Raw genomic sequence first — 18,891 nt, forward strand, 5'->3', positions numbered from 1 at the left:
ATGGGAGGATGTGGCTCCTGGCTAGGACAGCAGCACGGCCGTCTTCCCCGGTGGGAGTGGCCTCTGCATCCCCTTCAGCTCCCCCTCCCCTTGTCCTGCAGGGAGAAGGACAGCCTAGCCCACAGCCTGCAGGTGGCCCAGCAGCAGGCTGAGGAGCTACGGCAGGAGCGGGAGAAGCTGCATGCGGCCCAGGAGGAGCTGCGGCGCCAGCGGGACCAGCTGGAGGAAGAGCGGGAGGACACCGCACAGGACAGTGCACGGACGCGCAGGGAGCTTGAGCGCAGGTTGAGTAGCTTCTGGCTCCCTGCCAGGGCCGCTTGGATGGGCCATGGGGCTCCCGACTGTCCCTGGGGGCTAGGGAGTACTGACTGTGTCTTGGGCCTTCTACTGTCTCGAGGATCCTCATGGCACCCCTCTGCTATAGGGTCTTCTAACCAGACCCATTTCAGGAAACTGAGATTCAGGGAGGTTTAGTCATTTACCTGAGATCAGAGAACTGGTAGGAGGTAGAGTGTGGATGATGATGACAACAACTGGACTTCCCTGGCAGTCCAGTGGTTAAGGCTCCACGCTTCCTCTGCAGGGGGCGTGGGTTCGATCCCTGGTTGGGGAGCTAAGATCCCACATGCCTCGCAGCACAGCCAAAAAACAAAAAACGAATATAACAGTAGTTATATGAACTATATAGCATTAGTATTATTGTTAATTAAGTTAATTAACAATAATATTAATATAACATTAATATTTTTTAAATTTAAATTTATAGTAATAACATCAGTACTTATATTACTAAGTACCAGGCACCATTTTAAGCACTTAGATTCTCTTATTTAACCTTCATGATAACTCTGTGATGTAGGAGCTATTATTATCTCCATTTGGATGAGATGGACGGCGAAACTGAGGCACAGAGAGGTTATGTAACTTGCCCAAGGTCACACAGCTAGTTAGTGGAAGAGCCAGGATTTGAACCCAGTCATGGGGGCTTCAGAGTTAACCTCTTAACCACTTCACTTTTAGTTCTCTGAGGCATTAGTAACAGTGATGTTTAGTACATTGTGGCAGTGGATATTATCCTTGTTTCCGAAGGCCCTTGGAGAGATATGTCAGTTACAATAAAGACACATATCCTTTTTTTTTTTTTAAATTTTATTTATTTTTGGCTGCATTGGGTCTTCGTTGCTGTGCACGGGCTTTCTCTAGTTGTGTCGAGCGGGGGCTACTCTTCGTTGCGGTGCATGGGCTTCTCATTGTGGTGGCTCCTCTTGTTGTGGAGCATGGGCTCTAGGCGCGCGGGCTTCAGTAGTTGCAGCACTCGGGCTCAGTAGTTGCGGCATGCGGGCCCTAGAGCACGCAGGCTTCAGTAGTTGCGATGCATGGGCTCAGTAGTTGTGGCTCGCGGGCTTAGTTGCTCTGTGACATGAGGGATCTTCCCGGACCAGGGGTCAAACTCGTGTCCCCTGCATGGGCAGGCGGATTCTTAACCACTGTGCCACCAGGGAAGTCCCAGGACACATATGCTTTTCACAACGTCCCGAGGCGAGCGTTACCCCATTTTGCAGATGTGAAAACTGAGGCCCAACAGTGGGCTTGGCTGTCCTTGTGGATGAGGCTCCTGCCTTGGGCCTGGCCCCTGGCTGCTCCAGCATGTCTGGCCATGGGAGACTCAGGGCAGGGGAGTGACATGGGGCACCCCCCCACCCTCTGTCCCACAGCCATAGGCAACTAGAGCAGCTGGAAGTGAAGCGCTCAGGGCTGGCGAAGGAGCTGGTGGAGGTGAGGGAGGCGCTGAGCTGTACCACGCTGCAGCGGGACGTGCTGCAGGCTGAGAAGGCCGAGGTGGCCGAGGCGCTGACCAAGGTGGGTCCCCGTTTGCCACACCACCACAAACCCACCTCTACCCTAGGCCCCAGGCCTTCTCACTCTGGCCACAGACTGACCCCTATTTCAGGCTCACCTCTGACTCTGGCCACACACTGACTGATCCCAGCCATAAGTGAACTGACCTTTAGGACTGGTCATATCCCTGCTTTTCCAGATGCTTCTGGGGCAGGGCCTGTAGCTCAGGTCATCCAGTCCCATCTCTGGACACAGGTCCTGGGGTCTGTGAGGGTTGGGGGCACAGTTCTTGGTCGGTGCCTGCCCTGCTGTCCGTGGTCTGGGCCCTGAGCAAGGCCACCCTAGACCCCACTCTGGGGTACCCTCTGACCTCTGGCCGCGCCCCACAGTGGGAGCCAGCTTCATTGGTCCTTGCACGGCTCTGGGTGCGCAGCAGCGTGGGCAGCAGGGCGTCTGCAGGGATTTTGTTTCTGCCTCATGTTCTCAGGTTCTATCTCCCTCCTCGTGTCCCCTGCCCTGTCTCTGGGGGCCCTGTCTCTCCGTGCCTCTTCTCGCCACCTCCCCACCTCCTGCCTCTCCCATCTCTCTGCCTTTCTCCCCATCTCTCTGCCTTTCTCCCCATCTCTCTTTATCTTTCCATGTCTCTGCACGTCTTTTCCCATCTCTCTCCATCTCTCCCCGCCTGACCATCTCTGGCCACCCTGGTCCCGACCCTGCAGGCTGAGGCTGGCCGCGTGGAGCTTGAGCTCTCCATGACCAAGCTGCGGGCCGAGGAGGCCTCTCTGCGGGACTCCTTATCCAAGCTGAGCGCCCTGAACGAGAGTCTTGCCCAGGACAAGCTGGGTCTGAACCGCCTTGTCGCCCAGGTACGTTATGTGCCAGCAGGCCCTCCTGCCTCGCCCACCTGTCCTCCCTGCTCAGAGACCCTGCTGAGGCATCCCCAGGCCCAGCCAAGCCCACACCCCGACATCTCCCTGTACACCTCTGTCCCTCTGTCTTGTTGTTCTCTCTCTGACTCCTTCTGTCTGTCTGTCTTCTCTCTCATGGTCTGAGAGGAAAGAAGCTCCATGGGCCCTTCCTTCTCCTCCTCCCCAGTGTCCACACGCCCTAGGGCACTGCCCCTTACCCCCGGGAGCCTCCCACGGGCTGGCTGTGATAGGTGGGTGGAGAAGGCATCCTTGGTCCCGGGTGGGCCCTCTTCGGACCATGAGGGCCTGGGCTGATCTGGTCACTCGCCTCCGCCTGGCCCCCACAGCTCGAAGAGGAAAAGGCAGCCCTGCTGGGCCGGCAGTGGCAGGCAGAGCGGGAGGCTGCCTCCGCGCAGGAGGGGCAGGAGCTGCTGGAGCAGCTGCGGCTGGAGCACGAGGTGGAGCGGCAGGGCCTGCAGGGCTCCCTGCGTGCAGCAGAGCAGGCCCGGGGGGCGCTAGAGCGCCAGCTCCCGGAGTTGCACCAGGAGCGCTGCCGACTGCAGGAGCGGCTGGCCCAGGTGGGTGTACGTGGGGTCTGGAGAGCAGGTGGGGAAGGGGTTCTAGGCTCCCGGCCTTTTGCATCTGTCCTGGGGGACGTCACAGGCTCGGGAGCCTGCTTCCCAGCTGAAATCCAGTCCCACCTCTGCCAGCTGGGGGCCTTGAGCAAGCTACCTGACCTCCCCATGCCTCAGTGGCCCCACCTGTAACATGGGGCTAATAGTTCTTATCACAAAGCGTTGTTCTGAAGAGTATACCGGGTAAGCGCTTACAGAAATCAATCACCACTCAGTAAAGATTAATGCTATGATAATTGGTAGAGAATTTTAGAATTGGAATCTTAGACTTGTTGGGAAATCATAGCTGGAAGGGACCTTAGGGTGTCTGTCCTGGAGGGCCTGGCTTCCTGGGAGGGGCCTCTAGGGAACAGACCACGCGGTGCAGGGAGCCAGGCTCTAGGTTCCCTTTCTGAGGCCTGCAGAGCAGCTCTCCTTTGCTTTATTTTATACATTCAGCTTCTCTGGACATTTTGGGGTGCAGGTTGCCACCCAAACTAAGTGATGACCCTTATGTCTGCATGTGCATGCACTGCAGGTCCAGAGAAGGCTGTGATTTGTCCAGGTTCACACAGCACATCAGGATACAACCGGGGCTTGAACCTGGTCTCCTGCCTGCCAGGGCCGGGTCGGGCCCAGGGTCGGGGTGCTGCACGATAAGCAGGCTGGGGGATTCCGGGGCTGGTGCTCACAGTGCCGGGGTGGGGCCAGCTCTCCCGGCAGCTGAGCGGGCGGGAGCACGAGCTGGAGCAGGCCCGGCGGGAGATACAGCGGCAGACGGAGGCGTCGGAGCGGGCGGCCCGGGAGAAGGAGGCGCTGGCCAAGGAGCGGGCCGGCCTGGCGGTGCAGCTGGCAGCAGCTGAGCGTGAGGGCCGGACCCTGTCGGAGGAGGCCACACGCCTGCGGTGAGGCCTTGAGCTCTGCCCAGCCCGCCCTGGGGGGTCTGACGGAGCCACCCCGTGGCCAGCCACGTCCAGCATGGGCCCTCAGGGGCCAGGTCACCAGCTCATCTCAGCCGGGGCTCAGGCTTCCCCGGGGAGCGGGAGCGTGGCTGGGCAGGTGGGCTGGCACCTGGCCCATGGCTGGCCACGCCCTGGGATTCACAGTGTCCTGGGTCCCGGGAGGCTGGGTCCCGGGGCCTTAGGGATCGTGCGTGCTGCAGCTTGGAGAAGGAAGCCCTGGAGAGCAGCCTGTTTGAGGTGCAGCGGCAGCTGGCGCAGCTCGAGGCCCGGCGGGAGCAGCTGGAAGCGGATGGGCAGGCCCTACTGCTGGCCAAGGAGACCCTGACCGGTAGGGGGGCCAGGGGTGAGGGGTGGGGAACCCCGGGCTCCAGCCCGGAGCTGGAGCTGTAACCTGTCGAGTTCTGGGGTCTCACCGAAGCTGGGATCACTGGCTTTGGGGTGTGGCTGACCTGGCTTCCAATCCAGCCGCTGTCCCAGGCCAGCTGCTTCCCTCTCTGGGCCACGGGTTCCTCATCTGACAGTTAGAGGTGATGAGGCTTTGCCAGGATGAGGTGAGAAAAGCATGGCCTTGGCACAGTGCCTGGCTCCGCAGCCAACGGTGGCTGCTGTCTATCGTCATCAGGGCGCTTAGAGAGTTCTGTGTCTCCGTGGAGCCATCATCAGCTGCTTTTCTGACGACTCTCATTCCCGCCCAGTCTCTGAACTCACAGGTTTTTCTTGCTCAACCAACATTTACTAAGCACCTGCTTGGGCCGCGAAAATTAAGTTTTTCATCCACGTCCACGTGAGCCAGACAGAACCAGGAAGGGAAATGCTAACAGTCTCTGGTGGACCTCCAACCCCGAGGATAGTTTTTATTTATTTATTTATTTATTTATTATTTTTTATTTATTTTTTTGTGTGCTACGCGGGCCTCTCACTGTTGTAGCCTCTCCCGTTGTGCAGCACAGGCTCCGGACGTGCAGGCTCAGCGGCCATGGCTCACGGGCCCAGCCGCTCCGCGGCATGTAGGATCCTCCCAGACCGGGGCACAAACCCGTGTCCCCTGCATCGGCAGGCGGACTCTCAACCACTATGCCACCAGGGAAGCCCCCGAGGATAGTTTTTAGATTGTCCCCTGTGGGGTGCACCCTTCCCCGGTCACTTTCATTAGTGCTGACAGTCCAGCAAGTATGCTTATGGCAGTCAGTCATTAAAGGTGATGCCTCATGGAAAGCTGTGCAGCCTTGGGAGGTTACCTGTCTCCTCTGAGCCTCTGTTTCCTCATCTGTAAATTGGGGATAAGCCATGTGGGTGTGATGTGAAGCTGTGTTGTGCTCAGCCAGGTGCCTGCCCGTGGTAAGCACTCAGTCAGTGATGGGGGTTCTCATGTTTTTGCTGTCCTCTCCATTTGGGGGGCCCTCCTCATCAGTCACTTCATCCTTTAGATGCCATTCCAGGTAGGGAGGGAGGGGGACAGGGCCACTGGGCCCATGCAGTTGATGGGGAAACAGAGGCCCAGAGAGGGCAAGAACGTTCTCCAAGGGAACTCAGCTAGATACCAGTGGGCCCTCTCCCCTCTGGGATTTTGCCCACATAGCTCACCTGGCCTGAGCCTGTTGGCCCACTGGGAGGGTCTGACCCAAGCTTGTTTCTCCCTTCCATCCCTTCTGTGCAGGAGAGTTGGCGGGCTTGCGGCAGCAGATAACAACTACAGAGGAGAAGGTCGCTCTGGACAAGGAACTGATGGCCCAGAAGTTGGTGCAGGCTGAGCGGGAGGCCCAGGCCTCTCTGCGGGAGCAGCGGGCAGCCCACAAGGAGGACTTACAGCGACTCCAGCGAGAGAAGGTTCGGGCAGCTGGGTTGGGGCCGGCGGTGGGGTGGGGGAGGGCTCTGTCTCCTCTGTGACCTCAGGCGAGCCATCCTTCTCACTTTGCATCAGTGAAGTGGAACTTCATCTCTGTTTCAGAGGCTCTGGGGGCAGCTGGGAGGATCCATCGGGGACCACTCCTTATCAAACATGCAGATTCCCAGGCCCCAATCTGGTCCAGCCCTGGTGATCCTGATGCAGGGGGTCCACAACCATATTTGGAAAATGCTGATCTAATGTAGAGTCGGAAGGCACTTTAATTTGCTAAGAAGTGCAGTTTGCATATGAAAGATCACTCGGGACCAGAGCACATAGAAAGGCGAGGGGCCAGATCCCCAAAAGACAGAACAGAAGTACCTAAGAACACTGGCTCTGGAGTTACATTGCCTGGGTTTCAACCTGATCTTGGCCAAATGCTGGTTATGTTACCTAAGGTCTTTGTGCCTTCATTTCCCCATTAAAAAAATATATATATGTATTTATTTATTTGGCTGCACCAGGTTTTAGCTGCGGCATGCGGGATCTTCATTGCCACATGCGGGATCTTTTATTTTTTTTTAGTTGCAGCATGCGGAATCTTTAGTTGCAGCATGTGGGATCTAGTTCCCTGACCAGGGATCAAACCCGGGCCCCCTGCATTGGGGGTACGGAGTCTTAGCCACTGGACCACCAGGGAAGTCCCCTATTTCCCCATCTTAACAATGGGGATAATGATAGTATAATTTATGAGGATGAGGTGAGATGATCCTTACAAAGAGCTTAACACAGAGACTGGCACTTTGTAAATGCTCCATAATTGCTGGTTGTCATTATTATTATTGTACTGAGATGCTCTCCAGAGTGGGCCTCTGGACAGGGGACCTGAATCACTCATCTTGGACTGGGCTGCCTCTGACAGAGGTTCAGGCTGTGGCCCCCGACACCAGGGGGCGCCATTCACCTTGTACGTAGTCTTCTTGGATTTGTGGCTAGAATCACACTTCTCCAGCAGGTGGCAACAGAGCATTTGAAGTAGAGACTTTTCACACAGCTGTTAGGGACTAGTGCTGGGGCCAGGCACCTCCCTCAGACCCCAAGTGGGCTCTGCCTGTGGGTTGTACCCACCCAGTCCCCAGGGAGCCAAACTCCTGTGCCTTCCCTCATTCTCCCTGCACCAGCAGACTCAGCCTCTTTCTTTTCTTTCTTTTTTTTTTTTTTTTTTTGTGGTACGCGGGCCTCTCACTGTTGTGGCCTCTCCCGCTGCGGAGCACAGGCTCCGGACGCGCAGGCTCAGCGGCCATGGCTCATGGGCCCAGCCACTCCGTGGCATGTGGGATCCTCCCAGACCGGGGCACGAACCCGTGTCCCCTGCATCGGCAGGTGGACTCTTAACCACTGTGCCACCAGGGAAGCCCGACTCAGCCTCTTAATGTCACCATACCTGTACTCTTCTCTGCAGCTGTTCCGCACCCCCCCCCAGACCCATGCCTTCTTATTGCTCACAGCCGACCCAACCCCCAGTCCTGGTCCCTCTTCCACAAGCTCTGAACAACCCGCTATTCTAAAATTCAGATTGCTCCTTGTCACTCTGGCTTGAGGCTCTGCCGTCCCAACTGTCCTGAAAATCAGGTCACCCCTCCCTAAAGCCCAGTGGTCTGGTCTGGCCTGGCTGCTGCCTGTGGCTCTGGCCCCATCCTTCACTGTGTCCCCCTTGTAGTCCAAGCCCCAGTGACCTTAAATATCACAGGTTCCCTGTTCGTCACGTTTCCTCTTTCCTCCGAGTCGTCTCCAGGGCTGTACTCGGACCTGGGGTTCTTTTCCTTTTCTCTCTACCTGACCGACGGCTGCTTGTTTCCTCCAGGAAACATTCTCTGACCCCTTACCCTCCTCCCCCCGCCCACCCAGAGGCCAGGCCGTTGTTGCTCCTGGAGTGTCCCCATCACGGCCCTCATTATCACCCACCCCACCTTGTAGTTCCCTGATCACCTGCCCCACGGCCCTTGCTGCCCCGAGGTTGGCGAGGGGCTGTCTGGGCCCAGCCTCGTGGGTCACACGCACGTGGGCCTGGCCCCCAGGAGGCGGCATGGCGGGAGCTGGAGGCAGAGCGGGCCCAGCTGCAGAGTCAGCTGCAGCGGGAACGGGAGGAACTGCTGGCCCGGCTGGAGGCCGAGAAGGAAGAGCTGAGCGAGGAGATCGCTGCCCTGCAGCAGGAGCGTGACGAGGGCCTCCTCCTGGCCGAGAGCGAGAAGCAGCAGGTTTGTGAGCCCTGCCGTGGCCTCCTCGGCTGCCTGAGGGGCCCCTGTGCTGGGGCTGGTCCCCGCTCAGCCACCCAGCAGCTAGGGGCTAGGAGTCCTTTTCTGGGCCTTGGTTTCCTCACCTTCAGGATGGGGGAGTTCAAGGGGTGTTTGTGAAGCGTCGCTGAGACCCCTGTCCAGCGAGCAGGCCCGGCACGTGGTGGGAGCTTACTGAGTGGCAGCCACAGTCATGACACCGTGAGCATTGTTCCAGAAAAGCTGACCCACGTTCTCCCATCCCTCCTCCCACCCCAGGCTGGGCATGGCGTCCCCATGACCGCCTCTGAGCAGTCCCCGCGAAGCCCACATGCAGCAGCTGACCCTCCTCAGAAAGAACTAACTCCCGACTTTCCCATAATGTAATGGAGACAGGGCAGACTGCGTCCATCTCCTCTCCTCACCTGCTGCGTCACCCTGGGCAAGTCACTTTACCTCTTTGAGCCTCAATAGCCTCATCTGTAAAATGGGAATAATGAAAGGCCCTGCTTCAGGATGTGAGATGTCCAAGTTGTGTCTGTGTCCAGGTCATTGTTACTGCTGTTGTACCCTTTCCTGGGGCTGCCGAGGGGGTGAGCCTGCACCTCTGCCCTGGCTCCACCTGTGGTGGCCCAGTCAGGTCCCTGAGCCCCCAGTGGGCACATTTCCGAGGCCAACGTGGGGGAAAGGCCCAAGCATGCCCCCCAAGACCACCCAACACCCTGAGCCCTTTGCTCCCTGCCTCTGCCCAGGCCCTGTCCCTGAAGGAGTCCGAGAAGACGGCGCTGTCGGAGAAGTTGATGGGGATGCAGCACAGCCTGGCCGCCATCTCCCTGGAGATGGAGCGACAGAAGCGCGATGCTCAGAGCCGGCAGCAGCAGGACCGGGTAGGCCAGGCGGGGGCGGGCGGGCCTCCATCTGAGCTGGGGTTGGGGTTGCGGGGGACACAGCCCTGCCCGAGGGGGAGACGTGGCTCTGCCCTGGGGGTAGCATCCAGGCTGTCGGCGGAGCTTCACCCTTCCTTGGGAGTCCCCATTGGAGGGAGGTGGCACGGCTCTGCCCTGTGAATCCCCTAGTCTGAGGGAGAGACCGGCTACGTGCATAGCACTTGCCAGGCGTCAAGGGATCAGTAGAGGGCCCTTGACGCAGGCCAGCACGAGGGGCCGTGTCTAGAGCTGCAAATGGACAGTTCAGTTGGCGCAGCTGGGATCAGTGGCGGTGGGGGTTGGGAGTGTGGGGGAGGAGGACACTGCAGTGCCAAGTCTCAGGAGCCCGTGTGTCCTAGAGCACCGTGAATGCCCTGACGTCCGAGCTGCGGGACCTGCGGGCCCAGCTTGAGGAGGCTGCCGCGGCCCATGCGCAGGAGGTGAAGAGGCTGCAGGAACAGGCCCGAGACCTGGGCCGGCAGCGGGAGTCCTGCCTGCGTGAGGTGAGCTGCCTGCCCGTCCACGCACCCGCTTCCTCCTAGGCAGTGCAGCCTAGACGCCGCTGGGAACCTAGAAGCGTGCGTTCGAGGACAAAGGAATGCGTGAAAGGAAGCAGGCGGCAGGCGTTAGGCGTTTATTAAGTACCTGCTGGGTACGTGTGGGACTTGGGCTCTCACAGAGAGGCTGGGCTGGGCGTCCCTGCCCTCTTGAGGTTGATCCACAGGATGATCTTTTTATTTATTTTATTTTATTTTATTCATTTATTTTTTGGCTGTATTGGGTCTTCGTTGCTGTGCGCGGGCTTTCTCTAGTTGCGGCGAGCGGGGGCTGCTCTTTGTTGCGGTGCACGGGCTTCTCATTGCAGTGGCTTCTCTTGTTGCAGAGCACGGGCTCTAGGCGCGTGGACTTCAGTACTTGCAGCATGCAGGCTCAGTAGTTGTGGCTTGTGGGCTCTAGAGCACACGCTCTGTAGTTGTGGCGCACAGGCTCAGTTGCTCCATGGCATGTGGGATCTTCCCGGCCCAGGGCTCGAACCCGTGTCCCCTGAACTGGCAGGTGGATTCTTAACCACTGCGCTACCAGGGAAGTCCCACAGGATGATCTTGATTGATGTTTATTTCAGGCCAGAGCACCGCTGACTCCAATATGCTTTGCCCCAAATCATAACTCACACCTGCAGTCCGAGCCGCTGCAGAGGGATAGGGCAGGTGCCCTGTGGCCAGGGAGATGGGGATGGGCTCCTTTCCACCCAGCTTGAGTGGGACCCGGCCCCTGTATGTGGACCTCCGCTGTCCTCACAGGCAGAAGAGCTTCGGACCCAGCTGCGCCTGGTGGAGGATGCCCGCGACGGGCTGCGGCGGGAGCTACTGGAGGCCCAGCGCAAGGCGCGTGAGAGCCAGGACGGCCGTGAGGCCCAGCGCCAGGAGGCGGGCGAGCTGCGGCGCAGCCTGAGCGAGGGGGCCAAGGAGCTCGAGGCACTGCGGCGGTCCAACGAGGAGCTGCGGGTGGCCGTGAAGAAGGCAGAGAGCGAGCGGATCAGGTGGGGTGACACGGGGGCCCAGCCCCCAGCCCTTCACAGAGCCTCATCCTTCATTTGCACTGAATCTCATCCCAGGAACTAACTTCACCCCCCAAGGTTCTGGGGAAATCGCGCAGATGGGGAGTCTCTGCCCTCGAACCAAGCCCGGACTTGGTTTGTTTTAGGTGACTGTCCTACCTGAAGGAAGGGGAATGGTGGTTGCAGGCAAGGTTGGGTCCAGACTCTGACCTCACCCACTGGCATCACCCTGGAGACTAGCATGTGTCGCTGGTCCACCCCTCTCAGCTGAGGGCCTGATCCCCAGCCCTGGAAGACTCAGCTCAGGAGAGGGCCACTTTGCAGGCAGCACTTGGGGCACCTCTAGGCCAAGAGCCTGCCAGACCCACCCTGGGAATCGGGAAGGGACCTTTGTGTAGGGCCACTCACCTACTCTTCCAGGACCTGGGGCTACCTCTGACCTCTGCCCTCTGCCCCCTCCAGCCTGAAGCTTGCCAACGAGGACAAGGAGCAGAAGCTAGTGCTCCTGGAGGAGGCTCGGGCGGCTGTGGGCAAGGAGGCTGGTGAGCTGCGGGCTGGACTGCAGGAGGTGGAGCGCTCACGGCTGGAGGCTCGGAGGGAGCTGCAGGAGCTCCGGCGGCAGGTAACCCCTGGGCCACAGCACCCCCTTTTGGGAGCTGAGGTCCCTCATAGGTAAAACCAGGGCCTTGAACTATAACAAGGCTTGTTACCTAACCTTGGTATTTTTTTTTTTTTTTTTTTTTTAATTTATTTATTTATTTATTTATTTATTTTTGCGGTACGCGGGCCTCTCACCGTTGTGGCCTCTCCCGTTGCGGAGCACAGGCTCCAGACGCGCAGGCTGAGCAGCCATGGCTCACGGGCCTAGGCGCTCCGCGGCATGTGGGATCTTCCCGGATCGGGGCACGAACCCGTGTCCCCTGCATCGGCAGGCGGACTCTCAACCACTGTGCCACCAGGGAAGCCCCTAACCTTGGTATTAATGGATGGGCTTTGAGGAATCCTAGACTCCGAAACCGTGTGTTTGTGTGTGCGTGTGTGGATACATTTGTGTTCACACTCGCTCACATTTCTCCAAAGACTGGGTCTGGGGCTCTCATCCAATTCTCAAAGGAATCTGTGAACAACAAGAGGTGCAGATCCTGTGAACTAGGTCAGGAGCTGGCAACCTTTTTTTGTAAAGCGCCCAGTAGTAAATATTTCCAGCTTTATGGGCCTTACGGTCTCTGTTGCAGCCACTCAACTCTGCCATCATAGGGAGGAAGCAGGTCTGGACGGTACCTACATGAGTGGAGTGTGTTCTATTAAAACTTTGCTTATGGACATTGAAATTTGAATTTTATATACTTTTTTATGATTTAAAAAAATTATTTAGGCTGCATTGGGTCTTCTTTGCTGCCTGCGGGCTTTCTCTAGTTGCAGCGAGCGGGGGCTACTCTTCGTTGCGGTGCACAGGCTTCTCTTGTTGCGGAGCACGGGCTCTAGGTGCGCGGGCTTCAGTAGTTGTGGCACGTGGGCTCAGTAGTTGTGGCTCGCGGGCTCTAGAGCACAGGCTCAGTAGTTGTGGCGCACGGGTCTAGTTGCTCCGTGGCATATGGGATCTTCCTGGACCAGGGCTTGAACCTGTGTCCCCTGCATTGGCAGGCGGATTCTTAACCACTGTGCCACCAGGGAAGTCCCCTGAATTTTATATACTTTTCATGTGTCAGAAATATTGTTCTTCTTTTGCTTTTCTTTCAACCATGTAAAAATGAGCCATTTTCAACAACTTAAAAATGTACAAACCATCCTTAGCTCAAGCCCTTACAGAAGCAGATGACCGGTGGAAATTGGCGTGCAGAATTTTGGCCTGCAGTTTGCAGAGCCCTGAACTAGATGATTCCAAGCCCATCAATAACAGCAAGCATTTAACAAGTGCCTGCTGTATGCTGGGCACTGCCCTGGGCATTGCCCTGGACACTGAGGGCTCAGGCTTTCCCGCTCTAGAAGACCGGCAGAACAGGAAACAGCCCCCTTTGGCACCCAGGCTCTGCCTCCCCAGAGATATTGCAGCCTGAATAACAAATCCCCTCCACCTCCCACCAATGTACCCCTCCACCCGGGCCCCCTCCCATTGGGCTGAAGTCCTGGGAAACATTCGGAATCCCTGAAAGGAACTGTGTGCCAGGCTCTTGCTGAGTGTTTTGCGTGCTATAGCACGTTTTCATATTCCCTTTGCTGTAGCACTGTGGGGTAAGTAGGCCTCACCCCCCGACCTGCTCCTCTGCGGAAATAGGGGCCTAGAAACATACCTTTGATTCTGCTTGTCCGAGATCAAATCCCAGTCTGCTGCTTATGAGCTGTGTGACTTTGGGCAAGTCTCTTCACCTCTCTAAGCTTTCGTCTTCATGTCTGTTAAAGAGAGATAATGTTAGTACCTACCCTGTATTAATGAGTTAATATGAGCGAAGTGCTTAGAACAGAGCTGGACACATGGTAAACACTCCATAAAAGTTAGGCATCATCGTAGAGGTGAAAAGTGACCCAGAGTTCCTTCCCTGCAGAACTCCTAGGGGTTCAGCACTCCCTGCCTCTACTCTCCATGATAGGTAGTTATGATTAGGTGATACATTGAGGTCATTGGTGCCCAGGTGCCTGCTGTGGCTCAACCAGGGTGGAGCTATCAGGGGCAGGCTCCCAGTGGATTGGGGTGGTGTTCAATGTATGTGTCCCTAGAGCAGTGGGTCCCAAATACCCTCTGTGCCCGGTTTGGACTGGGCAGGGTACAGGGGCAGAGCTGAAAAGGCTGCCATTGGAGCCTGCGGGCACTCTCCAATACCCTGGGCTAGAAGGGGCTGTGGGTGCTGAGAATGGGTCCTAGGTCCTGCCTGTGTCCACTCTTTCTCACAGATGAAGATTCTGGACAGTGAGAACGCCAGGCTGGGCCGGGAGCTGGTGGAGCTGCAGGGCCGCGTGGCACTGGGCGAGAGGGCAGAAAAGGAGGGCAGACGGGAGGCCCTGGGCCTCCGACAGAAGCTGCTGAAGGGTGAAGCCAACCTGGAGGCTGTGCGGCAGGAGGTAACTAGATGGTGGGCAGACTGCCTGGAGGAGGAGGATCCTCGGAGGCAGCCAGGCTGCCCTGGGCCCTCTCCAGTGAGAAGCAGGGTCCCTGTTCCCCACTCCTCGAGATTCTTCCCCAGGTATAATCATAACAATAATAACAACTGCAAGAACTGTGTAGTGGGCGTGGGGGGAGCTTTGTAGACAGAACCTTGTTTAATTCTCCCAGCAGCCTCATGATGTAGGTATAATTAGCCCCAGTTTACAGAGAGAACCAGACACTGGGGCTCAGAGAGGTCAAGGGATCTACTCAAGGTCACACAGCCACCCAGGTCTGTCAGACTTCAAAGCCTACACTCTTTTCACTCTGTGTTTTCTGGCAGTGAATCTACTGTGTGACCTTGACTAAATCACTTAACCTCTCTGTGCTTTAGAGCATTCATGGGATAGGGGCTAGCACAGCAGGGGATGTATACCAGGTCCTTGTGTAGGTCTTGTCATCCAGGAGGTGTTCCATAGATGGTTTCCAGTGAAACTGATGACTGTGAGAGGTTGACTCATTCTCTGAACCAGAGGGGTATGTGTGAGTGTGTGTGACCATGCGCTTCACTGGTAAATAATTTTTTAGTACCTCCCCTCATTGTGTGATTTATTGATAAATTATGTGTACCGAGAGGCAGTGTGGCCTAGTGGTTAAGAGAAAAGGCTCTGGAGCCAGGGTGCCTGGCTTTGAATCCTAGCTCTCAGTTTACTAGCTGTGTGGCCTCCAGCAAGTTGCATAACTGCCCTGTGCTCAGTTTCCTCATCTGTAAAATGGAGATGATTTATAGTGGTAATTAGAGTTGATTTTTTTTTAATAAATTTATTTTATTTTTATTTATTTTTGGCTGTGTTGGGTCTCCGTTGCTGCACACGGGCTTCCTCCAGTTGTGGCGAGCAGGGGCCACTCTCGTTGCGGTGCACAGGCTTCTCACTGCGGTGGCCTCTCCCGTTGCGGAGCACAGGCTCTAGGCACGTGGGCCTCAGCAGCCGTGGCTCATGGGCTTCGTTGCTCCGCGGCATGTGGGATCCTCCCAGATCAGGGATTGAACCCGTGTCGCCCGCATTGGCAGGCGGATTCCCAACCACTGCGCCACCAGGGAAGCCCTAGAGTTGATTTTTTTGAGGGGAAAGTACTTAGTGCCTGGCACTAATAATTCCTATCTATGTAAGCATTAGTCGTTAGCTTATTACTAATAAACTGTGTACACTGCAAGGCATATACACAGAAGGAAGAGGTAAACAAATTCTAATTGTTTCCTTCCATACTCCCATGATGTTCCTGCATCTCCTGCCTGGGTGGAGACCATTAACGAAACAGGAGTTCTGCAAGCCACTTTTGGGCCCGTGGGCTCCAGGCTGAGCCTGGGAGGGTGGGTGTCGGGTTGAGGGGCGGCCTTGCTGACCTCTACCTCCCGGCCTTGCCCCCTCACCCCAGCTCCAGGGAGCCCAGCGGAAGCTGCAGGAGCAAGAGGGCGAGTTCCGGACCCGCGAGCGAGGCCTGCTGGGCTCCCTGGAGGAGGCGCGCAGCGCCCAGATACAGCAGTTGGACCATGCCCGCAGCCTGGAACTGAAGCTGGAGGCCGCCCGGGCCGAGGCTGCGGAGCTGGGGCTGCGACTGAGCGCGGCCGAGGGCCGGGCTCAAGGCCTGGAGGCCGAGCTGGCCCGCGTGGAGACGCAACGGCGCGCAGCGGAGGCCCAGCTGGGGGGACTGCGCTCAGCCCTGCGCCGGGGCCTGGGCCTCGGTGGTGTGTCCAGCCCTGGCCCGCGGCCCGCGCCCGTCTCTCCTAACCGGAGCGTGCCTGTTGGAGGTGAGAGAGCTCGGTGGAGAAGGGGGAAGGGTCAGCGGGCGGGCCTCGCAGAACCTCCGCCCCTACTCTCCTCCCCTACTCTCCGCCCCCATGTCCAGTTCTGGCCCGCCTACGAGGCCGCCCTCGGCCTGCCCCGCCCCGTCCCGCCCCTCCCCGCCCCTCCCCGCCCCGCCCCGCCCCGCCCCGCCCCGCCCCTCCCCTCCCCGCCCCGCCCCTCCCCTCCCCTCCCCTCCCCTCCCCTCCCCTCTTTTGATGACCAGCCTCAAACCCCGCCCCTTCAGCTAGCTCCTTGCTGAGACCCGCCTACCTGCGCCCCCCACCCCCCTTACGTCATTTGCTGGGCCACGCCCCTCTTGAGCCCAGTCTCCGTCCTGCCACTCACCCAAGCTGATCTGCACACAACGTAGCTTGCTACTTTTTACTTCATTTATTTATTTATTTATTTATTTATGGCTGTGTTGGCTCTTCGTTTCTGTGTGAGGGCTTTCTCTAGTTGCGGCAAGTGGGGGCCACTCCTGATGCGCGGGCCTCTCACTATCGCGGCCTCTCGTTGCGGAGCACAGGCTCCAGACGTGCAGGCTCGGTAATTGTGGCTCACAGGGCCGCGGCATGTGGGATCTTCCCGGACCAGGGCTCGAACCCGTGTCCCCTGCATTAGCAGGCAGATTCTCAACCACTGCACCACGAGGGAAGCCCTGTAGCTTGCTTCTTTTTAAAGGGAGTAGAGGGTGCCGCTTTTTTTTTTTTTTGCATTGAAATATAGTTGATTTACAATGTGGTAATTCCTGCTGTATTGCAAAGTGATTCAATTATACATGTATATACATTTTTAAAATATCCTGTTCCATTATGGTTTATCACAGAATACTGAATATAGTTCCCTGTGCTATACAGTAGGACCTTGTTTATCCGTTCTATACATAATAGTTTGCATCTGCTAATCCCAAACTCCCACTCAGTTCCTCTCCCTCCCCCCTTTCCCCTTGTCAGCCACAAGTCTGTTCTCTGTGTCTGTGAGTCTATTTCTGTTTCATAAAAGTTCATTTGTGTCATATTTTAGATTCCACATTTAAGTGATTATCATATGGTATTTGTCTTTCTCTTTCTGACTTCACTTAGTATGATAATCTCTAAGTCCATCCATGTTGCTGCAAATGGCATTATTTTGTTCTTTTTTATGACTGAGTAGTAGTTCATTGTATGTGTGTACCACATCATCATCTTTTTTTAAAAAAATATTTATTTATTTATTTGGTTGCACCAGGTCTTAGTTGCGGCAGATGGGTTCCTTAGTTGCGGCTTGCCAGCTCCTTAGTTGCGGCAGGTGGGCTCCTTAGTTGTTGCTCCAGGGCTCCTTAGTTGCAGCTCGCTGGCTCCTTAGTTGTGGCATATGAACTCTTAGTTGTGGGATGCATGTGGGATCTAGTTCCCTGACAAGGGATCGAACCTGGGCCTCCTGCATTAGTAGCGTGGAGTCTCATCCACTGTGCCACCAGGGAAGTCCCTGTACCACATCTTTATCCATTCATCTGTCGATGGACATTTAGGTTGTTTCCATGTCTTGGCTATTGTGAATATGTGCTGCTATGAACATAGGGGTGCATGTATCTTTTTGAATTATATTTTTGTCTGGATACATGCCCAGGAGTGGGATTGCTGGATCATATGGCAACTCTATTTTTAGCTTTTTGAGGACCCTCCATACTGTTTTCCATAGTGGCTGAGGGTGCTGCTTCTTAATACCCTTAACTCCTCTGAGTCTTTGAGTCTCCACCTTTCTAATTGACCCCTGCCCTCTCTCCATCAGCACCTCATCCTCTTCATTCTCCTGTCGCTGGCTCCACACCCCTCCATACCAGACCTATGACCCCCATATCTACCCCAGAAAGATACACACTCAGGCCAACCCCCCTTCCAGGAACTTCTTCAGAAGAGATCCTCCCACCCGCACCTGCTCCCAAGGCCCAGGGGATGACCCTGGGAAAATCAGCACTGTGTTTCAGCAGGTGCAAACAGCCTTTTAGGGAGCATTCATCTTGTCTCGGCCTGACCCCAATCTCACCTTGATTCCTAAGGCCTAGAATAGAACCTGTGGAATCTTAGAACGGTGGGAAATTCACTATGAGCTATTGAGTTGTTGCCTCTTCAAATCGACGGATTTAGCCCCAGGATTGCATTCGTTCATTCAGTTCCGCTATTTATTAAGCACATACTATGTGCCAAATACAGTTGAAGCACTGGGGATGGTGGTAAAACTGACAAGCATTTCTGCTTTTATGGAGCTTATGGTCTAGATATGGGAGTAGCAGACAATAAAAGTGCTACATAAATTAAATATAGAATGTATTGGGTGGTGGTATGAGCTGGAAAATAGGTAAGGAAAAATAAGTCAAGGGATATTGCTGGTGAGAATGTAAAACGGTGCAGCCACTTTGGAAAATAGTTTGGCAGTTCCTCAAAAAACTAAAACTTAGAATTACCATATGGGCTTCCCTGGTGGCTCAGTGGTTGAGAGTCCGCCTGCCAACGCAGGGGACGTGGGTTCGTGCCCCGGTTGGGGAAGATCCCACATGCCGCGGAGCGGCTGGACCCGTGAGCCATGGCTGCTGAGCCTGCGCGTCCGGAGCCTGTGCCCCACAAAGGGAGAGGCCACAGCAGTGAGAGGCCCACGTACCACCAAAAAAAAAGAATTACCGTATGACCCAACAATTCCACACCTAGGTATATACCCAAAAGAATAGGCATTTGAATAGATATTGTCCACCAGTGTTGGTTGTAGCATTATTCACAGTAGCCAAAATGTGGAAGCAACCAAAGTGTGAGTTGGCAGGTGAATTGATAATGTAATACCATTATTATTCAACCTTGAAAAGGAGTGACTTTTTTTTTTTTTTTTTGCGGTACACGGGCCTCTCACTGTTGTGGCCTCTCCCGTTGCGGAGCACAGGCTCTGGACGCGCAGGCTCAGCGGCCATGGCTCATGGGCCCAGCCGCTCCGCGGCGTGTGGGATCTTCCCGGACTGGGGCATGAACCCGTGTCCCCTGCATCGGCAGGCAGACTCTCAACCACTGCGCCACCAGGGAAGCCCAGGAGTGA

General features: G+C 56.2%; 1 protein-coding gene across 5 annotated transcripts in view; it reads left to right on the top strand.

The window, feature by feature from the left end:
- CROCC (ciliary rootlet coiled-coil, rootletin) overlaps positions 1-18,891 on the top strand; it is a 46,873-nt gene that overhangs the window by 18,578 nt on the left and 9,404 nt on the right. For all 5 annotated transcript variants that reach the window (XM_082614502.1, XM_082614501.1, XM_082614503.1 and 2 more), the window contains 14 exons: positions 102-284; positions 1,716-1,860; positions 2,559-2,705; positions 3,095-3,325; positions 4,073-4,266; positions 4,524-4,651; positions 5,981-6,150; positions 8,227-8,406; positions 9,174-9,308; positions 9,707-9,850; positions 10,649-10,887; positions 11,368-11,527; positions 13,795-13,962; positions 15,422-15,794. In XM_082614502.1, the coding sequence (XP_082470628.1) occupies positions 102-284; positions 1,716-1,860; positions 2,559-2,705; positions 3,095-3,325; positions 4,073-4,266; positions 4,524-4,651; positions 5,981-6,150; positions 8,227-8,406; positions 9,174-9,308; positions 9,707-9,850; positions 10,649-10,887; positions 11,368-11,527; positions 13,795-13,962; positions 15,422-15,794 (2,597 nt within the window). The remainder of the gene's footprint in view (positions 1-101; positions 285-1,715; positions 1,861-2,558; positions 2,706-3,094; positions 3,326-4,072; positions 4,267-4,523; positions 4,652-5,980; positions 6,151-8,226; positions 8,407-9,173; positions 9,309-9,706; positions 9,851-10,648; positions 10,888-11,367; positions 11,528-13,794; positions 13,963-15,421; positions 15,795-18,891) is intronic.

This window comes from Mesoplodon mirus (genome assembly GCF_964341445.2).
Source record: "Mesoplodon mirus genome assembly, chromosome: 3".
NCBI lineage: Eukaryota > Metazoa > Chordata > Mammalia > Artiodactyla > Ziphiidae > Mesoplodon > Mesoplodon mirus.